Source organism: Zonotrichia leucophrys, chromosome 11, assembly GCF_028769735.1.
Source record: "Zonotrichia leucophrys gambelii isolate GWCS_2022_RI chromosome 11, RI_Zleu_2.0, whole genome shotgun sequence".
Taxonomy (NCBI): domain Eukaryota; kingdom Metazoa; phylum Chordata; class Aves; order Passeriformes; family Passerellidae; genus Zonotrichia; species Zonotrichia leucophrys.
In genome coordinates, this window is record NC_088181.1 from 9,038,467 (window position 1) to 9,060,762 (window position 22,296).

At 40.7% G+C, this 22,296-nt stretch overlaps 2 protein-coding genes across 6 annotated transcripts; one reads left to right on the forward strand and one right to left on the reverse strand.

Moving 5' to 3' along the window:
• Positions 1-46: 46 nt before the first annotated feature.
• Positions 47-4,271, reverse strand: SLC7A6OS (solute carrier family 7 member 6 opposite strand). 2 transcript variants are annotated; one of them, XM_064722804.1, is made up of 5 exons: positions 3,994-4,271; positions 2,841-3,218; positions 2,280-2,477; positions 1,288-1,411; positions 47-778 (listed from the first exon to the last, which is right to left on the reverse strand). In XM_064722804.1, the coding sequence occupies exons 1-5, from the start codon at positions 4,135-4,137 to the stop codon at positions 657-659; spliced, it is 966 nt and encodes a 321-aa protein (XP_064578874.1). In that variant the 5' UTR covers positions 4,138-4,271; the 3' UTR covers positions 47-656. The 2 variants fall into 2 exon arrangements, with proteins under 2 accessions (XP_064578874.1, XP_064578873.1); XM_064722803.1 differs by having other exon boundaries at positions 523-778; positions 2,280-2,480; positions 3,994-4,209.
• PRMT7 (protein arginine methyltransferase 7) lies at positions 4,031-18,041 on the forward strand. Of its 4 annotated transcripts, none has more exons than XM_064722797.1 (18): positions 4,031-4,138; positions 4,817-4,992; positions 5,743-5,779; positions 7,064-7,213; positions 7,770-7,878; positions 8,564-8,676; positions 9,886-10,127; positions 10,286-10,463; positions 11,533-11,660; positions 12,443-12,602; positions 13,019-13,102; positions 14,101-14,148; positions 14,368-14,457; positions 15,055-15,216; positions 15,334-15,408; positions 15,816-15,976; positions 17,158-17,254; positions 17,809-18,041. In XM_064722797.1, the coding sequence occupies exons 2-18, from the start codon at positions 4,898-4,900 to the stop codon at positions 17,962-17,964; spliced, it is 2,085 nt and encodes a 694-aa protein (XP_064578867.1). In that variant the 5' UTR covers positions 4,031-4,138; positions 4,817-4,897; the 3' UTR covers positions 17,965-18,041. The 4 variants fall into 4 exon arrangements, with proteins under 4 accessions (XP_064578867.1, XP_064578864.1, XP_064578868.1 ...); XM_064722794.1 differs by lacking the exon at positions 4,031-4,138 and adding an exon at positions 4,198-4,336; XM_064722798.1 differs by lacking the exon at positions 4,031-4,138 and adding an exon at positions 4,328-4,497.
• Positions 18,042-22,296: the final 4,255 nt, after the last annotated feature.

The following is a 22,296-nucleotide window of genomic DNA, read 5'->3' on the forward strand; positions in this document are numbered from 1 at the left end:
TCATTTATAACACACCTGTTAAGAATATGAACAAGGTCAAACTTTCTCTGGAAAAAGAGGTTCTCATTTATTAAAATAGTTACAAGGAATGGAATACCTGGGATAAGCCCGAGCACCCCACACAGTGAGCCAAAAACGCTACCCACAAGTGCACTGGGTTCTCCCCCAAAAGCAACCTTCCAAAAAGAAGAACCCCAGCCCAACCAAACTCCCCCCGTTGATAGCCCCCTTCGAGTCCAGGATTGGTCCATTACGGATCCGCATGGTGACTGGTCCATTTCCAGGCTCCTCATTGGTCTTAAACGCCGTTCATTCTGGACCAGTTTTTTCTGCAGGGCTTTGAATGATTGGTCAGATGTTCCATCCAATCCCTCTACAACCTCACCTTGCCCCACCGCACCTCCGTTCCACCAAACCCTGGACCCTTCTTCTAGAACATTCTAATAATGCCCCCACTCTTAACATAATACAATTAATATAACATAATATATACAATATAATTGAACTATACACTAATCTAACATAACTTAACTTTTACCTATAACACACTCATCTGTTTAATGTCCACCAGCTGAAGCTGGCTGCTCAGATAGTACATTCTCCTAAAGCAGCAAATGTTCACCTTCAGTGTGCATTTCATCTCCAAAACCAGGCTGTTAGTCAGAACCCAAATCTTCAATCTGATCGTATCCAAATTCCTTCAAAACCTCCTCTCGATACTTGTCCCATGTTCTTCTTCTGTAACATTGGTCCTCATCACTGAGGCTGTCTTCTGAATCTGCAGAGAAATCATCAACACTTCTAGATTATCCCTTCTTTTTACTTAAAAAATTAAGTTCATCAACACTTCTAGATTATCCCTTCTTTTTACTTAAAAAATTAAGTTAATCAGACTAGTTTAAACTTCTTGAGAAACTAACAAAGTCTGAACAACTTCTGTATGAGCTGAGGTTTGAACTGTGCTTGAAGGACTCTGGGGTAGAGACTTCAGAAAAAGGAGGCAGTGTTTCACAAGCATGCAGACCCAAGTAAAGGATTCCTTCTGTAAGCAAGCAAACCTTTGCAATTCCAGCAGCCTCAATTTGACTTCTCAATTTTGTCTTTTCACAAACACTAATTTCTCTTCTAGTTCCAAGAAAGATAATCCTCCTCTACACACATTTCACCATTTTAAGAGCAGAATCCGACCCCAGCAGTGCTCAGTTAAGTTGCTTTTCTAGGGATAGCATGTAAAAAAGAGGGGATGTATGCATGCAGGAAAGCAAACAGCATTTATGACAGTTGTACCTTTTTCTCCATCTTCCTCAGGCAAGAATTCATCTTCCTCAGGATAATCATTACGCCAGTTATTTTCATCATTTTCATCGTCTTCATCGTCATACACTTCCTCTGGACCAGGATCATCATTTACCTGCATGTCAACACAAAACACAATGCTGAGTGTCTGTGCTTATAGTGAATGTTAAGTGAATTTTCATCCAGCTGTGCAATACTGTACAGATCAGAAAGAGCCAGGGAATACTGATGGCAGGCAGAAGGAATTCTGCAGTGACACAGGGCACACTGCAGGAGAATTTGGAGTTGTTACTGCATTCACCAGCACACTTCAAATCTGCTTGAGGTGAAAAATCAGTGAAGTCCCACATGTATGTATGTGTTCCACTCCAGCATTTCAATGCTAATGTCTAGCTTAATCCTACTCACTTCAGCAGTAGTGTAATAGATCAGGGAAGACAGAAAATAATTTCAGGCTCCCAATATACAAGTCTGTTAATCACAGGAACTATACAACACAAGACTAAACCTTAGATTAAACTTCCTAACTCCACAGTCACTGAAGAAGTATTATGAAAAAATCTCTGATATGAAGATTAAAGTCAAGTCCTCAAATAGTGTAAAAGCTGTGCATTCCCCTTGTTCTTGTTTTCATTCAGTCGTATTTACAATGCCATTTTAATGGCTGTCTCCTAATTGCAAGCAAGACATAAATGACACAATTTTCCTGTGCCAAAATTGAATTGTCAGTTTGAAACCAGAGAGATTCTTCTCATTACATGAGCACCATCCCTTCCATTTTGTCATATGATGTCCTGGGATCAGGAGTAACCTGCAGGAACATGGGACTGCCAGTTACAAAAGGCCTAACACAGAGGTCACTGAGCATACATGTAGTGTCTACCTGAAAGGACCTTTCTTGGCATGGCAGCTTCCAAGAGCAGAATTTTAAACATATTTGTGGTCTTTCTAATTGAGAAAGATTGTTTTTTCCACACTCTTACCCATTCATATTCTTCTCTGTAGGGCTGCACAGAAAGGATATTTTCAATCCAGTCAGGGGCTGATGTTTCCTTATAGTAGATGTCATAAACATACTCATCTTCTTTGTGACCGTGTTGTTCTTTACCATCTTCAGAAATATTTAAACGCTCACGGATCATCTCTACTGCATTGCAAAGGATTGCATCTGGATTGGTCTTCTGCTGAGAAAAAAATGAAAAACATTTCCACTTAACTCATGCAAAGTCTCATTTACAGCCAACAGTTTTCAGATGAAAAGAGAACTTAGCCATCAGACTGAGGCAAAGAAAAATAGGGTGGTACAAGCCCTTCCTTAAGCAGCAGCTCTGCACACTGTCTGCTTGAACATTGGTGCACTCAGGATCCTCATGAAACATTGCAACTTGCTCCTTTAATAGGAGCTTTAACTAGATGCACTAGCTAAAGCTCATATTAAATAGTGGAATACTTAGAGTGCAATAAAACTCCCACAGCACTCTGCCCACACGTGCCACTCAACAGCCATACCAAATCACTTCAAGTAGCCCAAGTTCATAGCTGACCTGTGGGTTTGCAGTGGTTACACTGGGATCTCCCACCGTCTCCTCTTCTTGTATAATATCAAACAGCTGGAATTTCCCACAGCAGCCTGAACTTTTATCCACAGCACCGCTCTCCTCTGGTGAAGCATCCTGCAGTGCTTCAGAGTCCGACCTGTCCCCGTGGGGCACGGCCTGTCCGTCTGTGGCAGGTGCAGCTGTGTGGGCGCAGTGGGGCCGGTGGCTGGAAATGACCCGGTACCGCTTCTCCTTCCTTTCCGCCTGCTTGGCACAGCGCAGCTCCTGAAGGATTTGCTGGGTGCTTCCCAAAGGGGGCCGCAGGCTCTGAGCTGCCTTGTCCCGCGTGATGGCATCTTTAACGTATTTCTGAACTGGTTCATCCTGGGGGAAAGGAACAAAGAGGAGGAGGAATGTAATGACAACGTAAACATAGCAAGTCATACTCCTTACTGGAAGGGATGAAGAACTGCAATACCAGTAATCCTAACAACATTCAAGTAACTTCTACTATGACTTGAATCAACATAATCATAATATTCTTTTGTTATGAGGGGAGAAAAGCACAAGATATAGAAGTCCTAAGACTATTTCAATTTGATTTTAAACAGCTTTGTGGTAGAGAATAGCTCTTTAAAGAAAAAACACATGCTTTTGGAAGACTGCAGCGGACCTAAATTTAGGGCATAATATCCTGTACTTTACTTTATCCTAAGAAGACCACTTCCCTATTCTTACTCAATAGAAAAGACTAGATGGAGGCTGTTATCCTTGTAGGGCTGAGCTTCAGCATCTCTCTAGGCAGAAATTCAAGCTCCACTTATTGACTGTTCAGTAGTTTCCAAGTGAGGAACAGTGTAGAAAAGTGTAGAGAAACGAGTGCCGCGCACAGCCTGTGCCGGGGGTCAGTGCGTGCTGTGGGCCGGAGCTGTGCTCCTGCCGTGCCCGCGGCTGTCACAGCGCGGGAGGAGCCGCCGTGCCCTCGGTTAGCGGCACCGGACGGCGCTGCCCGGGGCCGGGCTACTGTGCAGAGCAGCGCAGCCAGAGCGGAGCCCCGAAAGGCCGCGAGGAGCAGCCAGAGAGAGCCGCTGCTTTGCAAACCCCTCCAGGAGCACCGGCCCACTCCGCCCGGCCCATTCCGCCCGGCCCGGCCCGATACCTTGGAGGACACGGTCGCCGCGAGCTTGAAGAGGTTGTTCTCTACGGGCTCGGCCCGGCGCCGCTTGCAGGCCAGGAGCAGCGCCTCGGCCGGCTCGGAGCTGCCGCGCTTCCGCCGCACACGCAGCACGGCCGCGCCCGCCATGGTGACTGCGAGAGAGGGCGGAGCGCCCGCACAGCGCCGGCCCCGCGGCTCGGGCTCAGCGGCGGCGGGGAGTGACGGCGTGTGCGGGACAGGGACACGCGGGGCCGGGGCGGGCACGAGCGGCGCTCGGGGCGGATACACGCGGTGTCCCGGGCAGGCACACGCGGCATCCGGGGCGGGCACACCCACGGGGCTCAAGGTGGGCACACGCGGCATGTGGGAGCTGGGGCTCTGAGGAGGGACGAGCCCGCGGCTTCTCGGGCCCGCTGCGCTGGTTCCGCGCTGGGGATGGCGGGGAACGCTCCGGCCGTGCCCCATCGCAGCTCGTTCCTGAGGCGGGGAAGGGCCGGGCCTGTGCCGGTAGGGACTCTGGGAGAGGGGCCGCCGGCCTGATCCACTTAAGGGATGCTCTTCCATGAGGATTTACTGCTGTGTTGGTTTCTTTCCTGCGTTGTGTTCTCAGGGGTTACACCTGGATGATCATAAGGTCCCCTTTTAGTGTAGGGCTAGGTGACAGATTTTAGCTTAAAACGTCCTTGTGAAAAAAGCATAAAGTGGTCACCAGTACTTCTGGCTAAAACAAATGTAGTCGGGGAAATGTACAAGAGCTAAAGTGATACTTGTGTTTACTAAAAGTTTCATGGTTGGTTTGTTTTTGTTTTGTTTTTTTTTTTCACAGCCACCATTTGGTGTATTCTGTTGAAGCGAAAGCAAAGCTGCACACAATACATAAATAATACAATACGGCTTGAGATTGATCATGAAAACCTTTTGTGGAAGAGCCAATCCAACCACTGGCTCGATGGAGTGGCTGGAAGAGGGTGAGGACTATGACTACCACCAGGAGATTGCAAGGTATGCTTGGAAAAGTAGCTTGTTCTGTTAAAGGCCACTGAAAAATGAGCACATCCAACATTTTTTTAAGGGCAGTTTGGGGGTCTGTCTTTGTAGAAGTTCCAAGAGCATGAGGTGAACAGACTGTAGAATCATCTAAATGTCAGTAAATGTGCCCAGTGGTGTACAGAGCAGAGCTGTCAACATAAAATGTTGTAAACTATTCTCCAAGTAGTTTCCTTCTAACTTTTTAAAATTGTTTTCTGTGGACCTGATCCTGATCCTGATCCTGACAGTGTCTGAGCTGGGACAGAATGCATTTACCAAATTGCTTTTAAATGGCAGTGCAACATGTAACTGCCAGTTGTCGGTTCTTGTTGTAGCTTTTTAAGAGCTTAGTGTAATAGCCAGCGAAGGTGAGAAGATATATTTTGGGGTATTTTTTGGGTAGTGGAACCCATGAAGAAATGGGAACCAAAGAAGTTTAAGTCTCAATGTCTTTCATTGTTCTGTATGACTCCATGTGTGTCTCAGGTGCTACTTCACAGCTGTTTGTCCCTACATCTGTCTATCCCTTGGGTCCATTGCTGTGGAGAGGATTTGTGCCAGTGATTTTTATGCTGATGGCCAGATCACTGAAATTACATTATCCCTTAGATTAGAGAAACACTTTAGGTCTTCAAAGAGTGTGTCAGTTTGTACATTTGTGGGGCACAGGGACCAGTTGCTTTGCAGAATGGAGTATTTAAACTGGAATATCTTTTATTGCAGGTCACGCTATGCAGATATGCTTCATGATAAGGACAGAGTAAGTACAGAACCAAAACCCTTTTGAATGGGGGAAAAGAGCCATTGCATTTCTCTTGAATAGCTGTCACTGAAAAATAAAGTGATCACATTTTTGTACTCTCTAAGGTACCAGACCTGCTCTTAAATCAACAAATGCCTTCTTACATCTGACTTTACTATTCTGTTGTTTACTGCAGAACATTTTTACATTCAGTAGCCAATTTTGCTCTTCTGTGTTTGACATTTTTGACAGAGCACTCCTTAGATGAAATTTCAAAGGTTGTAAAAGTGGAGCTGGGCTTCTAAGTTTTTATAGGAGTATATGTAAGTTTGTTCTTCTGTGGTATTTCTACCATATGTACAGGCATGATGAAGTCTGGAGTAAATAGTTCAAATGTTCATTTTCCTCTAGCCATTAAGTCAGCCTTCCATCAATAACATTTTGAAAGATTTTTTTGGTGCCTCCACAATGAATACTGATTTCATATTGAATTAAAACTTATCAGTGGGATAAGGCATTTAATAAACTTTGTAGAGGCAGTGAGTTGTGTCTGAGTGATAAAAACAGCTATTGGAATTATGTGTATCAAAGTTGTTGACTAGAATTGTTGAGAACGGGGTCCAGCAGACCTTCCAGATGTATAATGTTCAAAGGTTGTATATTCCTTGGAAGGGCTTGATAAATCATTTGGAAAGGAATGTCTTACAGTAGGTTGTTAAAAAGAAAATATAACCATATATATCAATCTGTACCTTGTGGCTGACAGCATTTATTTTCTTCCTGTTGTTGATGCTGGTGTGCTCACAGCTCCATTTAATGGCCTGTAACTAAAACCCAGGATTTACACTTTTAATTCTCATGTATGAACCTTTTTGAGTAAATGAAGAGAGGAATCTAGACCAAGACATTTCAGTTCTTGTACTGCCACAGGGAGAATATGACTATTTGAGTGGTCCTGCAGGGGAAAATTAATCAGAAAACCTGTAGGATCTCGCATGGATCTGATTATTATTTACTTGGGAAAATATAATGACATTTGGAAATCATACATATGTTATGAATAGCTGATTGACCAATGGTAATATGAACATTGTGATAAATATTGATGTACTTTAAATGGGCTGGTTCTGCCAGTTACACTTTTTATTGCTGAAAATGACATTGGTGTGACTGCTTGGCATGAGGAGTGTCTGTAGGACTTTTTCTGATTATAAACTCACAGTCAAAGAGTGCAAGATTTCTGCACAAAAATTAAAAACATAAATGGATAAAAGGTTGCTGATTTTTTCTTCTTTTCCACAGAATGTGAAATACTACCAAGGTATTCGTGCTGCAGTGAGCAGAGTAAAGGAGAGAGGTGAGAAAGCAATTGTGCTGGACATAGGGACTGGCACAGGACTCCTGTCCATGATGGCAGCTTCAGCTGGGGCAGATTTCTGCTATGCCATTGAGGTGAGCATTGGTTAGGGATTGCACATACTCAACATGTTCTTTGTGATGCTAATATTTTCAGGTTGTGTACTAGCTCTGTTATTTTTGTTCTGAATGAAACAGAAATTCTCTTCACAATTACACTGTTAATACAAGCAGGATTTGGCATCCTTCAGTGAGTATTTCAGTGCTGGGTGTTTTGGTGTCATTGACATAGTGTCTTGAGCACATGTAAATCTTTAGGGGCTTCTGTTGATGCATGTATAGGTATCTTTATTTTTTCAAAGAAATGAATTTATTTAATGTAAATGCTACAGTATTAATGTATATTCTTGTGTTTCAAAAGTTAAATTGGAGTAGCCTTTGGAGGCAGCCAATAACTAACAGTGAAGCTCTGAATTTTTCAAGTGAGGCTCATTGCCTTGTTTCATGGTAATGAACTTCAAACATAGGACAAGATAAGAATATGTTAATTTTTTTTTTCAGAATTAAATATATTGCATTTTGTGTAGATGCCCTTCCATTTTTGAAAGCTGACTTGAAGGGAACCATGTTGTTGCACTCTCGCTGTTCACAGGTGTTCAAGCCCATGGCTAATGCTGCTGTGAAGATAGTGGAGAAAAATGGTTTTTCTGACAAGATCAAAGTAATCAACAAGCATTCCACTGAAGTCACAGTTGGCCCAGGTGAGAAAAGTAGGCTAGGCTTAAAAAAATTGACAAGTACCTGAAAACCATGAAGGAAAAGGTCTTACTGTTATTTATTATACATTTTTTGATTCAAACAAGTGTGTTGAGTGCGCTGAGGGAGCTGGGATGGGTTCAGCTTGGAGAAGAGGAGGTTTAGGGGAGACCTCATCTCTACAACTGAAAGGAGTTATTGGGTGAGAAAGGTGAGGGTTGGCCTCTTCTCCCAGGTGACAGGATGACAGGAGATGTCCTCAAGTTGTGCCAGGGAAGGTTTAGATTGGAGATTAGGAAAATTGCACAGGAGGGGTTGTAAAGCATCGAAAAGACTGCCTAGGGAAAGGGTAGAGTCAGCATCCCTGGAAGTGCTCAAAAACATGTGGATATGGCACATGGGGACATGGGTTAGTGGTGGACATGGTGATGGTGCTGGGTTAGTGGTTGGACTTTAGATCTTAAAGGTCTTCTCCAATCTTAAGGATTCAGTGATACTTTACATTCTAGAAAGTAACACTGGAAATCTTCTTTGGAAGAAAGTGTTCTGGTAATATTTCAGTAACCATTTGTATTTCAAATGGAAAATAATTTCCAGTCTTCAGCAGACTCTTTAACAAGAATAAGTTCTTAATTACTTGTGTATTCAGGTAAAAGATTTAACATTTCAATGTTGATTTGTGTCTTCTAGATGGAGATATGCAGTGCCGGGCAAACATCCTGGTTACAGAATTATTTGATACAGAGCTGATTGGAGAAGGAGCTTTACCAACCTATGAGCATGCACACAAATACCTTGTACAGGTAAGAAAATATAGGGAGTGTGTCACATCTCTCACTAGAGAAATTTTTCTGTCTTTTTTTGAAATAGGAAAAGGATTATACAGAACTTAGGCTTCCCTTGGTAAATACACCATCAGCTCTGCTAGTTTCTTATTCAGTCAATAATTTACTAGATTCATTCCTAGAATAAAGCTGTTTGAGTTCATATTGTAAATCACAGGCTCTGAAACTACACCTAATTGTTTTGTGTTGAAACCAATAACTTGCTGGTTAACAAATGTCTTTCAGAAAGGCATCCAGTTCTTATTTGAAGCTCTCCATAATAATTCTTTGTCCCAAGAATTTTTTTTTAATTCTCCTAAATATAATGAGCTGCACATCCCAGGCATTGATTCATTTTTGGTTATTTTTTTTCCTATTGTGCTCTTACTGCTCCATATGCATTTTGCATGTGAAAATATTTTAAATGCTGTATTTAAATAATACCCTTTTTTTTACGACTTATAATCTATGGGAATAATTTTGGGGCTTTCTCTTTTATATTTTCTAATATTTTCCCTTCATTAAAATGTGGATGGCAGAACTTTGTTTAGGTTTCCAAGTTTCCATTCCTGAGTTTAGAAGACACCATATAAAGACAGTAGCACTCCATAACTTTGTAGTGCTCTCTATATAGAACTCTTAATTTGCAATTAGTCTTTTTTCTGATAATGCATTGTTTTTGAACAATGAAATGGTTCGCTCTTAGTGCTTAGTGGGATTTTTAGGACAACTTGTGTGTTTTCCACTCTTTAAACATCGGTGCAAAGTTGTCCTTGTATAAATATTTGAGCCATTATTTTTCTTATTTCCTCATTGCAATTAGCAGCTGTCTTGTATTTTTGATAGCTTAGTAGTTTTCTGCCCTAAGCTCAAGCTAGATCTCTTATTTCAGAACAAGAATGGAAATGCAGGTTTAACTGAGGCTAGTAAACTGATAATATTGCATGGTTAATGAAGTAATCTGGCCTTGCTGAAGCACACTGAACAGGACAGATATGTGTGTTCTGTTTCACAGAGAGACAAATTGCTCTGATTTTACCAAAGTCTCTAAAATAACTTGTATTTTAGACTTCAAAGCTCCCAGTCCAACTTTTCTTTAAACGGGATTGAATTTCAGTTGATTTAATCTCACTTATGTCTATAAGTGAAACTTGTTGAATGTGTTTACCCTTTGTTTTGAACACTCAGGAAGGATGTGAGGCAGTGCCTCACAGGGCAACAGTCTATGTCCAGTTAGTGGAATCCAGAAGAATGTGGTCCTGGAAGAAACTCTTTCCTGTTCATGTTGAAGCAGAGGATGGTGAAAAAATACTTGTCCCGCCTTCAGAAATGGAGAACTGTCCAGGTCTTCCTTCTGTTTGTGATATCCAACTGAACCAGATGCCTTCAGGTGACTTCAGTACCCTTAGTGATGTGGTGAAAATGTTCAGGTAAGGGAGATATTGTTTTGTTCAAAACAAAGTCATCCTTTTATGCCTTTCATATAAGCTGTGTATTGAGCTTAAGAAACTGATGAGAATTTCTGAAGAATTCATTTTACAATTTCCTTTCTAATATTTCTTTTTACAATTTTTATGCTTCCCTGCAGTGTGGATTTCAGTAAGCCAGTACAGAGTGCTTCTACCTGTTATAGAGTGCAGCTGGAGCCTGTGAAATCTGGCAAGGCACAAATTGTACTTTCCTGGTGGGATATTGACATGGACCCCTCTGGGATGATAAATTGCTCAATGGCTCCCTACTGGGTAAAACCCACTTCTGCTTTGCAGGTAAAATGCTGAGCCTTCAGATACCATTGTCAGATGACTGAGCAATCCTTTGGAGTACTGGGGGGTTTAAGCAGCTCTGCCTTAAATTGCTTAGGAACTTTGCTAGTATTTAATGTATTGGAAGAAGCTAAATAAGCAAATTGTAGAAATTTTAGCTATGGTATATGCCCATTTGAGGTTTTCTTTAATGGTAATCATTAAAGAGTAATCTTTTTTGTAAAACTTAAAGACTGAAGGTGTTCTTCCAGATATCATTATTTCTTTTATGTTCAAGAACTAAAGATTTCTGTATCTTTTTCCTAAATAGTCTCCATCCCTGCTTAGTCTGTAGTTTGCTTCCTTGTAGTTCTTCTCTTAAATTTCCAAGTAAGTGTTATGTTGATGGTAGTATATTTATACTGTAATTTAAATAAAGAGGCTGGTGTAGGAAAGTGCTGGATTGATACACATAATTATAGAAATGTTATCACTATTAAGTCAGATTTCTGTGTTTTGTGTGAATGTATTTACCAGTAGGAAGAAATTAGTGAAAAGGAAGTTAAAAAATGATTGTCTACACTTAGCATGTTTGAGAATAAAATCTGAAATTACCAAATTGGGGGTGTTCAGTCAACTTAGAGTGACTGATCTGTATAGGATATTTGCAGTGCAAAAACCAGCTTTTTGAAACACAAAGTAGTTGTGCTGTGATCAGAGTGACACTGAGTGACAGTTCTGGGTGCATGAGGCTGTCAGCAGTTCAGTACAGGTTTCTAACACAAGTTAACTGTGGAGGGTGAACAGCATTAATTAATGCAAAGTAATTTTGGGTTGTTTTTCATTTGGTTGCAATAGAAGCTTGGCCAGTGAGCAAATTGTCTTGGGTTTATTCTGTTGCAAGAAATCAATATTATTCAGTGTGTGATATTGGTCTTTATTCAGCCTTGCTAAATTGAACAAGATTCTTTAAATTAATCATGCATTTTCAAAGTTGTGCCCATGCTTCCTTATTGATTTCCTGCTATTTGTTTACTTTCCATTTGCTATTTATGAGTGAGTTTCTGAGGTTTTGTATATCAACCCTTTTCAGTGGAGGGATCACTGGATGCAGTGTGTTTATTTTCTTCCACGTGAGGAGCCAGTTCTGCAGGGTGAGAAGCTGCACCTGACTGCCTGTCGTGATGAGTACTCTGTGTGGTACAACCTGCAGAAAGCCAGGTAACAATCTGGGTGTGGAAAAGACTGCTCTCTTACTCCAGGCTGGAGTATTTGCTGCTCTTAGAGCATCTCCTTTTGTAGAAATGCAAGATAAGAACCTAAAGGGTAGAAAAATATTAAAGGCTGCTTCATGGGCAATGCACAGGTGGAAAATACACATTATGCTTAAAAACTCAGTTGGACTGCAAGGTCCTGCCTTGTACCTGGTTTCATTCTTTGAAAAGAAGCATAAAACAATCATGGTTGGTTCCTGGAAATTTTAAAATACAGCACAGCTGAAGTGGCATACAGGTAAAGAAGTGAAATAATTGCCATTCCATTTTGTATTTTCCTAGTCAGCACTGTCTTTTTGAGATTACTGCTTTTTGCTCAGATTAAAAAGAGCTTAATCATGTTGGTTGTCATGGCAATTGCAGCAAACATTTTTAAAACCAGCGCTGGCTTTAAAATGTCTGACTCTGATGTGCCTTTTTTACCTAGGAATCCAAAATCCAAACAAGTAACTGTTTGCTGAAAGGGCAGAGCCTAAAGTACCTAGCCATCACAGTTAAGTGGTGAAGTGGGGGATGGTTCTTGGTTTTGTCTTTTAAAGAAGGTGAAAATTCTTTTTGACCCCTCTTCATTTGGAAACGCAGAGTTACGGAAATGTCTCTGAAGCTTCAAAAAAGTGACAGCAGAGTTTGCATTCATTACTGTGCATATCAGCCAAAATGCATCAACGTGCTGTTTACAAAAATGTCTTGCTGATGCTGTGGTTGATACTACACTGAAATTTCTTCCAGAGAAGGGGAGAGCAGAGCAGATGAAGAGGAGCAGAAAGCAGATGTCTGTGTGCAGAGTCCTGTCTGTAGGTGTCGTGCCCATCTGCTGTGGAACAGGCCCCGCTTTGGGGAGCTGAACGATCAGAGCCGGACACGCCAGTACATCAAGTCCTTGAGGAAAGTGAGTGCTTGCTGCCTGCAGGTTCTGTTGACTCCTCTGAGGGATGCTCATCCTGGTTTATTTATGTAATTATTTATGGAATTTGTTTGTCCCCTGCGAAGGACTTTGCTCACAAAGTGTATTTTTCTTCCATCAGCAGATGGAAGTTACAGTTTTGTCTTGAAAGCTTTAGTATTAAATTTGTAAATGGTAAGCAGCCATTTTTGCATAGGATTTGTAGTAACTCTGTGTGTTTGTTAGACCTGGTATTGGCAGTTAAATAAAGACATCCATTACATTTTTGAGCAAAATTTTTCAGACCTAAGCCAAAGGCATTACATGAGAATTTTTTTACAGTTACTAGATATGAAAGTGTATTAAGTGTGGAAAGTTTTCCCTCTGCAATAAGAATAACGATGACTATTTGTTTTCTGTAGGTTCTGAAAACAGATAGCATTTGCCTTTGTATCAGTGATGGCAGTCTGCTGCCTGTGCTGGCTCATTATCTTGGAGCAAAGCAGGTACAGTACTTTGACCTGTTTTTCAGATCTTTGCATTTTAGCTTGGTACTTTTCTCTCATGGAGTTCATTTTCAGCTCATTATTTAACTATTTCCAGTGCCTCTTCAGGGACAAGTGAGGAATAGACTCATACTGTGCTGAAGGGGAGTTTAAATTCATCTCTGGTCAAGCTGAAGTCTAGGAAGATAATAATTACCAGATTTGACATTTACCACTTTGTAGTTTTGAGGGAAAGTTCCTTATTCCCCACTGCTTCCTGTTTGCCATCTTGTTTCTTGTTTCTCTGAGGAAACTCTATGGACCTAAATGTCTGGGAGGGTATTTTTCTTTTATGTTTGCAATTCCATAATTACATTTATTACCTAGTCTGGAGTGGAAGATCTGTAAGGAAGCAGTAAGAGTACTGGGTCTGTGTGTAGCTGAGAGCTGCCTGGCTGTCTCACACACATAAATGCCCTCCTTGATGGGGGACTCTTTAACCTAAAATCTGTTAGAGCTGAACTGAATATCTGGGAATGTGTAATGTAATATAATCCTGAGGAATGTAGCATATTTCCTAACAATTATCAATTTTGGATAAAAACTATTTTTTTCTTACTGCAAAAGGCTTCTGAGCACTTTCCAGCTGATACAGTCAGGTTATATTAAGCAGTATTTACAATTTGGCACAGTGGTGATATGCCTTCATTTGTTCATGAGTAAATATGTGCTTAGGACAAATGTTAATATGCTGTGTGCAGCTTAGAAATGGAAAATAAGTATTGGCATTCTGTTGAGGTTTTTTTATCTTGTATAGCCATGAAAACAGAAGTATTTAACCTGTAGTTTTGGAGGGTGTTTTGTTGTTAAAAAAAGTTCATTATAGTGGGCTCTGGAATAGATGCATGGTTCTTTTAAACTGTGCTCACTAGGGCATCAAAATGTTGCTTCGTTCTTCAGTAACATACTTTTAATTAAAAACTATAAAGGTAGTTTGACTGACTGTGTTTTTTCATTAGGTGTTTACCTTAGAAAACTCTGGTGTGTCCTGTTCTGTCATGGAAAAAGTGAGTATTCCATTTTCTGTTAAAGCTGGATCTCTCCTTGCAAGATGCATGCAGCCTTCAAGAATAGACTTGTTTCATCCTCATGAGTTATGGCAGGCAGTTTTGTTAAAATTTCTTTTGGCTGCTGGGGTTTTTTTCCTTATTTATTTTCAATGAAATTGTTATTTTGGACTCAACTGTGGCTTTTGATAAAGACAGTGTGTTACTTTTTGATTTTAGTTTTTTAAAGCAAATAATCTTGAAGATAAAATTAAAATAATAGAAGTGCGACCTGAGTTGCTGAAGCCTTCTCATTTGGAAGATAAAAAGGTATGTTACAGTTGTCCATTATACTGAATTTTAGGGGTTGGCAGGGAGCAGAAGGTAAAAATGAATTGTAACCACAATGAATTCTGTTACATCCCAATTAATCTAAAATTAAAATGGTTCACACCATGTGCCACTAAAATTAGAGACTAAAGAATGTGGGAGGGTTGTTGCTTTGTTTTTGAAGGGGCTGACTTTCCCTGCTGCATAATTGCCTCAGTAGTTAAGGCAGTTTAACTGGTTCTACAAGGCTGTAACTTTCACAGGCCACTCAAGAAGATTGCAATCTATTTGGAAGTAATAACATACTTCAGAACTTCGGAATTCTGTGACTCATTACAAAGCCTTCCAAACTCAAACGCAATATTTTCTCACAAACTTTGTTGCAGGAAAATTGAATTTAAAATGTGGTAGCTGAACCCACAGAACAATGTCCAGTGTGCTGAATGTGCAGTGTACAATAATTAAATCCCTATGGAGCAATCTAGATGATTTCACTTAATATATTGCACTGGCAGCTATTGGAAGAGCTAAACAGCCTGTGTTGTGAGTTGTTGTTCTTTATTATAATGCTTTTTATCTCTTCCCTCCTTTGCCAAGATTTCTGTCCTGGTGGGAGAGCCGTTTTTCACAACAAGTTTGTTGCCGTGGCATAACCTGTATTTCTGGTATGCCAGGACAGCTGTGAGCTCTCACCTTGCCAGCAATGTCACTGTCCTGCCTCAGTCTGCTTCTTTGCACATGATGATTGTGGAGTTCCAGGTGAGATACATACCTACTATGTGGTTTGCTACTGAATGTCTAAGCTACAGCTAAAATTACTGCAAGATTTCCCATTTCCTTTGATAAAGCCAAACAAAATGCTGTTGTTTCTTCCAGGATTTGTGGAGAATCCGGAGTCCCTGTGGCATCTGTGAAGGTTTTGATGTCCGGACTATGGATGATATGATTAAAGTAAGAAACTCAGTTTCACCACAAGTCTTAGCAAAACAAAAAAGTCAGTTTGGCTTAATCAAGCATTTAGTGACTGTTGAAAAACTTGTGTATTAGGCAGAACACCATTGTTTGAGATTCATTTGCATCAGTTCTAGAGCTTTGTTCTAGATTAATTTGGAGGAGTACAGGCAGTTGTAGAATGGAATTCATGGTGAGGGAAAAGAAAATTTCAATGCATTGTGTTTGAAAGTGCCATTTCTGTTTCAGAGCTGAGGGCCCCAGTCACAGCATTTGGTTTCATGCATGTAGGACATTTTCTCCTTTGTGACTAAGTGCAGTCCTGCCCTCTTGCAGCTTTATTGCTTGAATACTCTGGGTTTGCATTTCTGTTGTTTTCAGTTAATTTTATTCCTTCCTTTTTTCAGGATTCTCTGAATTTTAGGGAATCCAAGGAAGCAGAACCTCACCCGCTGTGGGAATATCCCTGCAAGTCACTCTCAGAGCCCCAGGAAGTTTTGACATTTGACTTCACAAAGACTGTCCCAGAGCACTGTCTCAGCACAGAGGGCTCTGTGAAGCTCTTAAGGTCAGTTTTCTCACTGCAATAAATATTTTTGTCATCATCCATTTCTTTACCTCCCAGTCAAGCTCTTTAGAGGAGTTGAGTTTAGAGCTCCTTTAAGTCTATTACACTTAAACTGGTGCATATGTGCTTGGCAGTTTTTAATAATTTGTCCTAAGATTGTGGAAGTTACCCTGACACAAGCTTCCTGTGGATATTCACAGTTGGCTATAAGAATAATACAATGATGTTTGATATTATTAGATAATATACCTCTGTTTAAAAAACCAACATTTAAATAGCTCTCACCATGATTTAAATTTTAAATATATTAATTTATAGTTTAGAGAAAATAAAATATTACCTGGATGTTTTTTAGTGTTTCTGGTCAGAAAAAAGCTTCTACTTAGCTTGTCAAATTATTGTGTTTAATAACTAATAACTTATTATGTTTAATAGCTTTAAAATTATATGCTAGTAGCATGTAATTGTTGTGTATATGTTAATAGCTTTTAATGTATATGTTATTCTTCCTTGTAACTATAATCCTGGCAGTCTTTATATTTTGCCACATCTTCTGAGATACTTTCCACTATAACTGTGGATTGTACTTAATTCTGTTCAAACTTGAAATGCTGTAAAGAATTTAAAAATGAGAAAGCTTTATTTTTTTTAACTATCTAGAGCTTACATAGCTCAAACACTGCTGTGTTTCTCATTAAACAAAATTCAAGCTTTCATCGAGTGCAGAGCCATCTGTGGGGGTCTCTGTGCCTTTGCAGCCGTTGTGTTTGCAGGCAGCACAGTGGCATGGCCTCTGCTTCTTGTGGAGCAGGCACTGGAAGTGACACCATGTGTGTGGTAAATATTTCCTCTGAATTCAGAGTCAGTAGAAGCTGGGGTCTCTAAAGGAAGTTCGCAGCTTATGCTGTGTAATTCATGCCATGTTACTCAGTGCTGGTTAAGTGGCTGTGCTGCTGAGCAGATGTAGTTATGACATGTTCTCTTCCTTGCCTTTTTTTGGATTTCATATCTGCAAATACTTTAAAGTTTCTGCCCCCAATTACCAACTCAGTCAGCTATTCAGCTTTCTTTCAAGGAAGGAAGTTGTTCATGCTTTTGCAGCTCTCACTTAAGCACTAGTGCAGTGGTTAAGGTGCCAGGATTGTGGAAAGTGACAGTTTCTATCCTGCTTCTCTCCCCAGGAAAGGCAAGAGCCACGGAGCAGTTCTGTGGATGGAATATCATCTTACTGCTGATATCTCTGTTAGTACAGGACTGATGAAACTGTCCAATGAAAAGGTAGATCTTCATTTTAATTCATTATGTCAAAGTCTGTAGGATTGCAGAGGGTCTCTGCTGGCCATGCTTGGGTTGTGTAGTACCCCTTCTCACACTGTTTGAACATTGTGTCATCAGAATTACTAAAAATATCTGTTCATGTTTTTATGGGGAGCAGGGGATGTACCTTAAAATGGGAGAGTCTGATTTGCATCCAAATGCTCCCTAGTTTGGAATAGAATTCAGAATTAAAATGGGACGCTAGGCCAAAGCAGAGTTTTTTCATACAAATAACCTCAGGTTAACAAAACCAAAAATTTGGTGAGGAAGGAGTAAGTATTTTTAGTATTCTTTCTCAATATGCTTTGACCAAATCCATTTTTAGGTCTGTGACTTCAGTGTGTGGTGTAGTAGATGGCTTTTCAAGTTATGTGTTCCATAGTGGAGTGGATGGCAGTGTGAATGATAACTGTTGATGATTGTGTGTTCAGCTGGGAGCAAGAACTCTTTCTGCATTGTTACTCTATAATAATATTGAAGATTTTGACTTCTTTCACTTTAACACTCTCCTTTAGGGAAACTGTGAATGGAATCCCCACTGCAAGCAAGCTGTTTATTTCTTCAGCTCTGTTATTGAATCAGAAATTCTGTCAGACCCTACTGCTGTCGAATATGCTATGAATTTTGACACAAAGACAGGAGAGATTGCCATGGATTTCAAGCTATTATAAAATTCTTTCCTCCTGCTCATATTCCTAAATTATAATAAATATACAGTATTTCCTTTTTTTGTACAGCAGAAGTTTTCTTTCATTGTGTTCACAGAGCAAACTTTTATTTAACATACTTCTAACCTTTTTGGTTTGTTTTCAAAATACAGTTAGTGAGGTACAGAGGAACCATTTCTTAGAGACAGGTATTTTAGAGTCAGGGATTATATACATATATACACACATGCTTTTCATCATCTCTTCCAGGGTTTTACATAGTGCTAAGGAGGTACAGAACAGTTGTTTTGACAATAGCAGCTGGTTATTGCAGGGCATATCATTGGATGAGGACACCAGGCCTTACACTGACATTAGAGAAAAGTGAGTTAAACACTTCTATTTCTGGGCTGTGCTCTGTCACTGTAAAATGGGAAATAATCTCCAGACTGCACAAACAGAAATCCCAAGTCAAGCTATATATGTATATTAGTACATGTAATAGGGAGAAGGAAACAGCTTAGCTGCTCTCAGACTTGTCTAAGTTCTGGCTGGTTCTAAGCTGAAATGGCCAGGGAATTAAACTGTTCTGCTGCAGCTGATGATCTGAGATGCTGCATTTCTGAAGAGTCCTGTGCCAAAAAGTGACCAGAATCTGGAAAGCTGTGACTGGAAATTAGAAAATATATATTCAGATTATTGGAAGTGACAAACCAATGGTAGTCTGACTAGAAACTGAAGAAAAAGAGTCATGGGCAAAAAGCAAATCTTTATGAGAGATGTAATATTCAGTAGATGATTAAAAATGACTCATTCCATCAGAGGTGTAAATAAAACCTGCCAGTTTGGCTGAGTTGTGAAGTCTCTGCAGTAGCACATGTCCACTGCTGAGGTTTTCTTAGTTTTCTCCACATCACATTGGCTTCAGTGGCATTGTGTGAAGTGAGTTCTGCTTTAGATGAAGAATCAATTGATATCTGTTTTGTATGTGTGACCTATTAAAGTTTTGATAGAAAATCAATGTCCTGCCAGTCCCAAATTATGTCAGCCATCCACAGGGATGACACTTACTAAACTACTCCTATTTCTCTGAGCAGCAGCTTTAGCAAAGTGAAAAGAATATCATAAAGAAGCCACAAGGCAGCAGAAGCCTCTACTACTCTGCTTTCCTGGTCACCATGATACATCATTCTCGTGACTAAAAATTCTTCCTTTTTTTTCCCCTGATGCTGTGATCATATTTATAGACCCACAAGCCATCTGCAATATTCCCAAATGTTTAGATCATTTTCGTAATGAACAGAAACCTTGCAGCTCCTGCTGATGTGTGTGAATTTCACTTTTCAAAACTGCACTTTTAAGATGCCCAGGGATGGGTGCAGTGAAAGGGAAGGGCAGAGGTTGGGTGCAGTAGCAGCCACCTGCAGAGCTGTGTTCCCAGGGCTGAGCTGTGTGCTTTGTGCATATAAGGAAGAGCATCTTACATTTCAGTGCACCTGGAGCAGAAATTGCTTTGCTGCTATCCAAAAAAACCCAAAAAACCTGGAAGGATGGAAAGCTGAGCATATTTTAGCACATGTGGGTTCCTTAGAAGAGCAAAATCTGAGGGATATGCTCAAGAAACCTTGTGCATGTTCTAATTCACTGTGAGTGTTACCAGCATCACTAGTGCTTGCTGGTTTGGCTTGTGCATTTAGACAGGCACTGCAAGTGCTTTAAGGATTTAAAATTAAAATTGTTAAATTGCTGGGAGCTGTTAAGTTGAGGCAAGCCCTTACCACAACTGTGTGTAATTAAGAGTATTTAATGTATGTAACAGCCTTTCTTGATTTATGTGAATTCTTCAGGTTGAGGTTAAAAACCTGATGTGATCTGTCAATTGTGTGGAAAACAGCTGCTTACAGAGGGACACCATTTCTTACTTATGCGTGCAAGAACAAAATAAGAGCCTGTTTCTATCTCTGTCCTGTTCCACAGGGCATTTACTGCAGGCACACACTTGGGGGAGGAAAGGCACTTTATCAAACAAACACATTACCCAGAGCAGCAGTCAGCCTCCATTTGTTCCCAGATCTGACAGAAGCATTGCAGTCATGTTCTGAGTTGGAAGAGCTGCTGGCTATGGGCATCCTAATAAGCAGAGCAAGAATCCTATTTTCTCTTGGAAGGAACTTATTTGGTGCTGCCAGCACAGGCAATTTTTTTTCTAAATGACAATAGCTTTGATCCTGACTAAGCCTGCAGGCACAGATGCACGTTCTAATAGAAAGAGGATCTTCTGCCAGCCCTGAACTAACAGCATTAGAGATCAGATATTGCAATAGAGCTAGTGTATAGCTGGGCAGCTTTTTTAATGCAAGACACAGGTTTTAGTCAGGTATTAAAAGTCAATAAACTACCAAGTGTTGCCATTCACATTTAACTTTCCAATTTTGGCTTTACTGCAGAAGTAACTGTTCTGTAGTTCTGAATTGCAGTGAGATTTTACTAAGGTGTGGTGGTTACCACAGCACAGCTCCACGAGAGGGTGCTGAGAACCCACTTCTGAATTTCTAGCACATTATAAATCAGGAAAATGCAGAGGCTTGCAATGCAGCTGTCTGATGCAAATCACACTTGTGTTATGAGATACACTGTACATACATGCATGGAAGTGGAGAACTAGTGCAAAAAGTGGTAACTGCTCGAAAATCTAACCAGACCTGCACCTGCTGTTAAAGCAGGCAGTCAACAAACTCTTATGCTGAATACCGAGTGAATATTGCTCCTTGGACAGTGAGGTTGTCATGAAGGACAACTCTTGCATTTTAAAAGGTGTTTTCTAAACCATGGCAGGTGCAATATTTGCTCCTTTATTTGCAGAACTGTTACCTTTTGTGTGAAAGCTGGGCACTTCAAGGACAGATCCTGGAGCTTGCTTTTCTCCTTCATTAGTCCCTTTGAAACTGCTCTGTGTGGGCTTCCTGCATTTAACAAGATAGAGGATGCAGTTCAGGACTAATTCATTTAGTCACTCATCTTTTATATTCTATTTGTAGTTACAGCTGGTTGTTAGGGGGGGAAGAGACTATTAGAGCTTCCTCTAGAGTTGGATTTTTCCAGTGATGATTGTGAGCTGAATACAACGGGTGCTTGTGTTGTCATTCTACCTTATTGACTCTGATGGCATTGCAAAATGTTAATTTGGCTTGGTACTTAATCATTGTGATACTTCACATTTCTAAGCATTTAATGCAGATTAGTGATTAAGATGCTTCTCAGAGAGGTATGTGTTGTCATCTCTATTTTTTGGATGAGAAAAAAACCAAGTGTGGTTTGTGTGGGTGTGTGAGTGTTTCATCTGCCCCAGGCTCACTATAAGATTAGAGCCTCAGAGCTAAAAATGACTTGCTCAAGGCCATGCAGAATAGACTAATCCCCTGACTCCCTAGCTCTGCTTTAATCATTTGTTTTCTTAGCACAGTGTGATTTCACATGCAGCCTTATGAGGTTTGACCGAGATGCAGCAGATAAAGACTCAGAGACAGTAAATCCTTGGATAGCTCAGTAATTAAAGCCACCTGGGTTTTAATGCACATGTAAAATATATTTATATTATATAGAAGTTACTTACGTATTTAATATAAATATATATATATGTATATTTACAAAGCTACAGAGCATTGGTTTTGCTTTCAAAAGCTGTCATGAAGATGACCCACTTTTTCTTCCCCCCAGCAGGATTCTGTCTGGGATCTGAGAGCCCTGAAGATGCCTCTTTTGTGGACAAGGGCACTAATGAATGAATGAATGAATGAGAGCTGATGATCCTCCTGTGTGCCAGGGGAAGGCCCTGCAGTTGCAGGTCTGGCTGCTCTTCACAGAGGTGTGGGCACAGTCCCAGCCTGTCCTGGCCTTAAGTCACACAAGATTGGCTGTGTACCCTCTGGTTCTTCCTCAGGGTTTTGCTGAAGTGCAGCTGCATGACAAGCTGCAGCAGCCCCTTTGCTGTGGATGTGCCTCTCACTCCTGTCTTTTTCCATTTCCTCTGCTCCCTCCTGCCTTGCACACTACTCCCTTGGGGAAGTGATGTGCTTTGGGAGCAGGAGTGGGTGCTGCAGGTTGCTGAGTGTGCTGCTGCTTCTGCAGGGTGGTGGATCCTGCTGGATCTGTCCTCACTGAAGGTGCCTTCTGGCTTCCTGTCAGGGTATCTAAGAAACCAATTACTCACACTCCTGACAATCAGCAAATAAATCAAGCTGTGGAGATGAATGAGGTAGGAGGGAGAGACAAGCAGCCTTCACTGCAGCACTCCAAATGCCCTGTCCGGGCTGCTGGGTGTTTCTAGGAATGCTGGAGGGACTCTACATGTCCTGC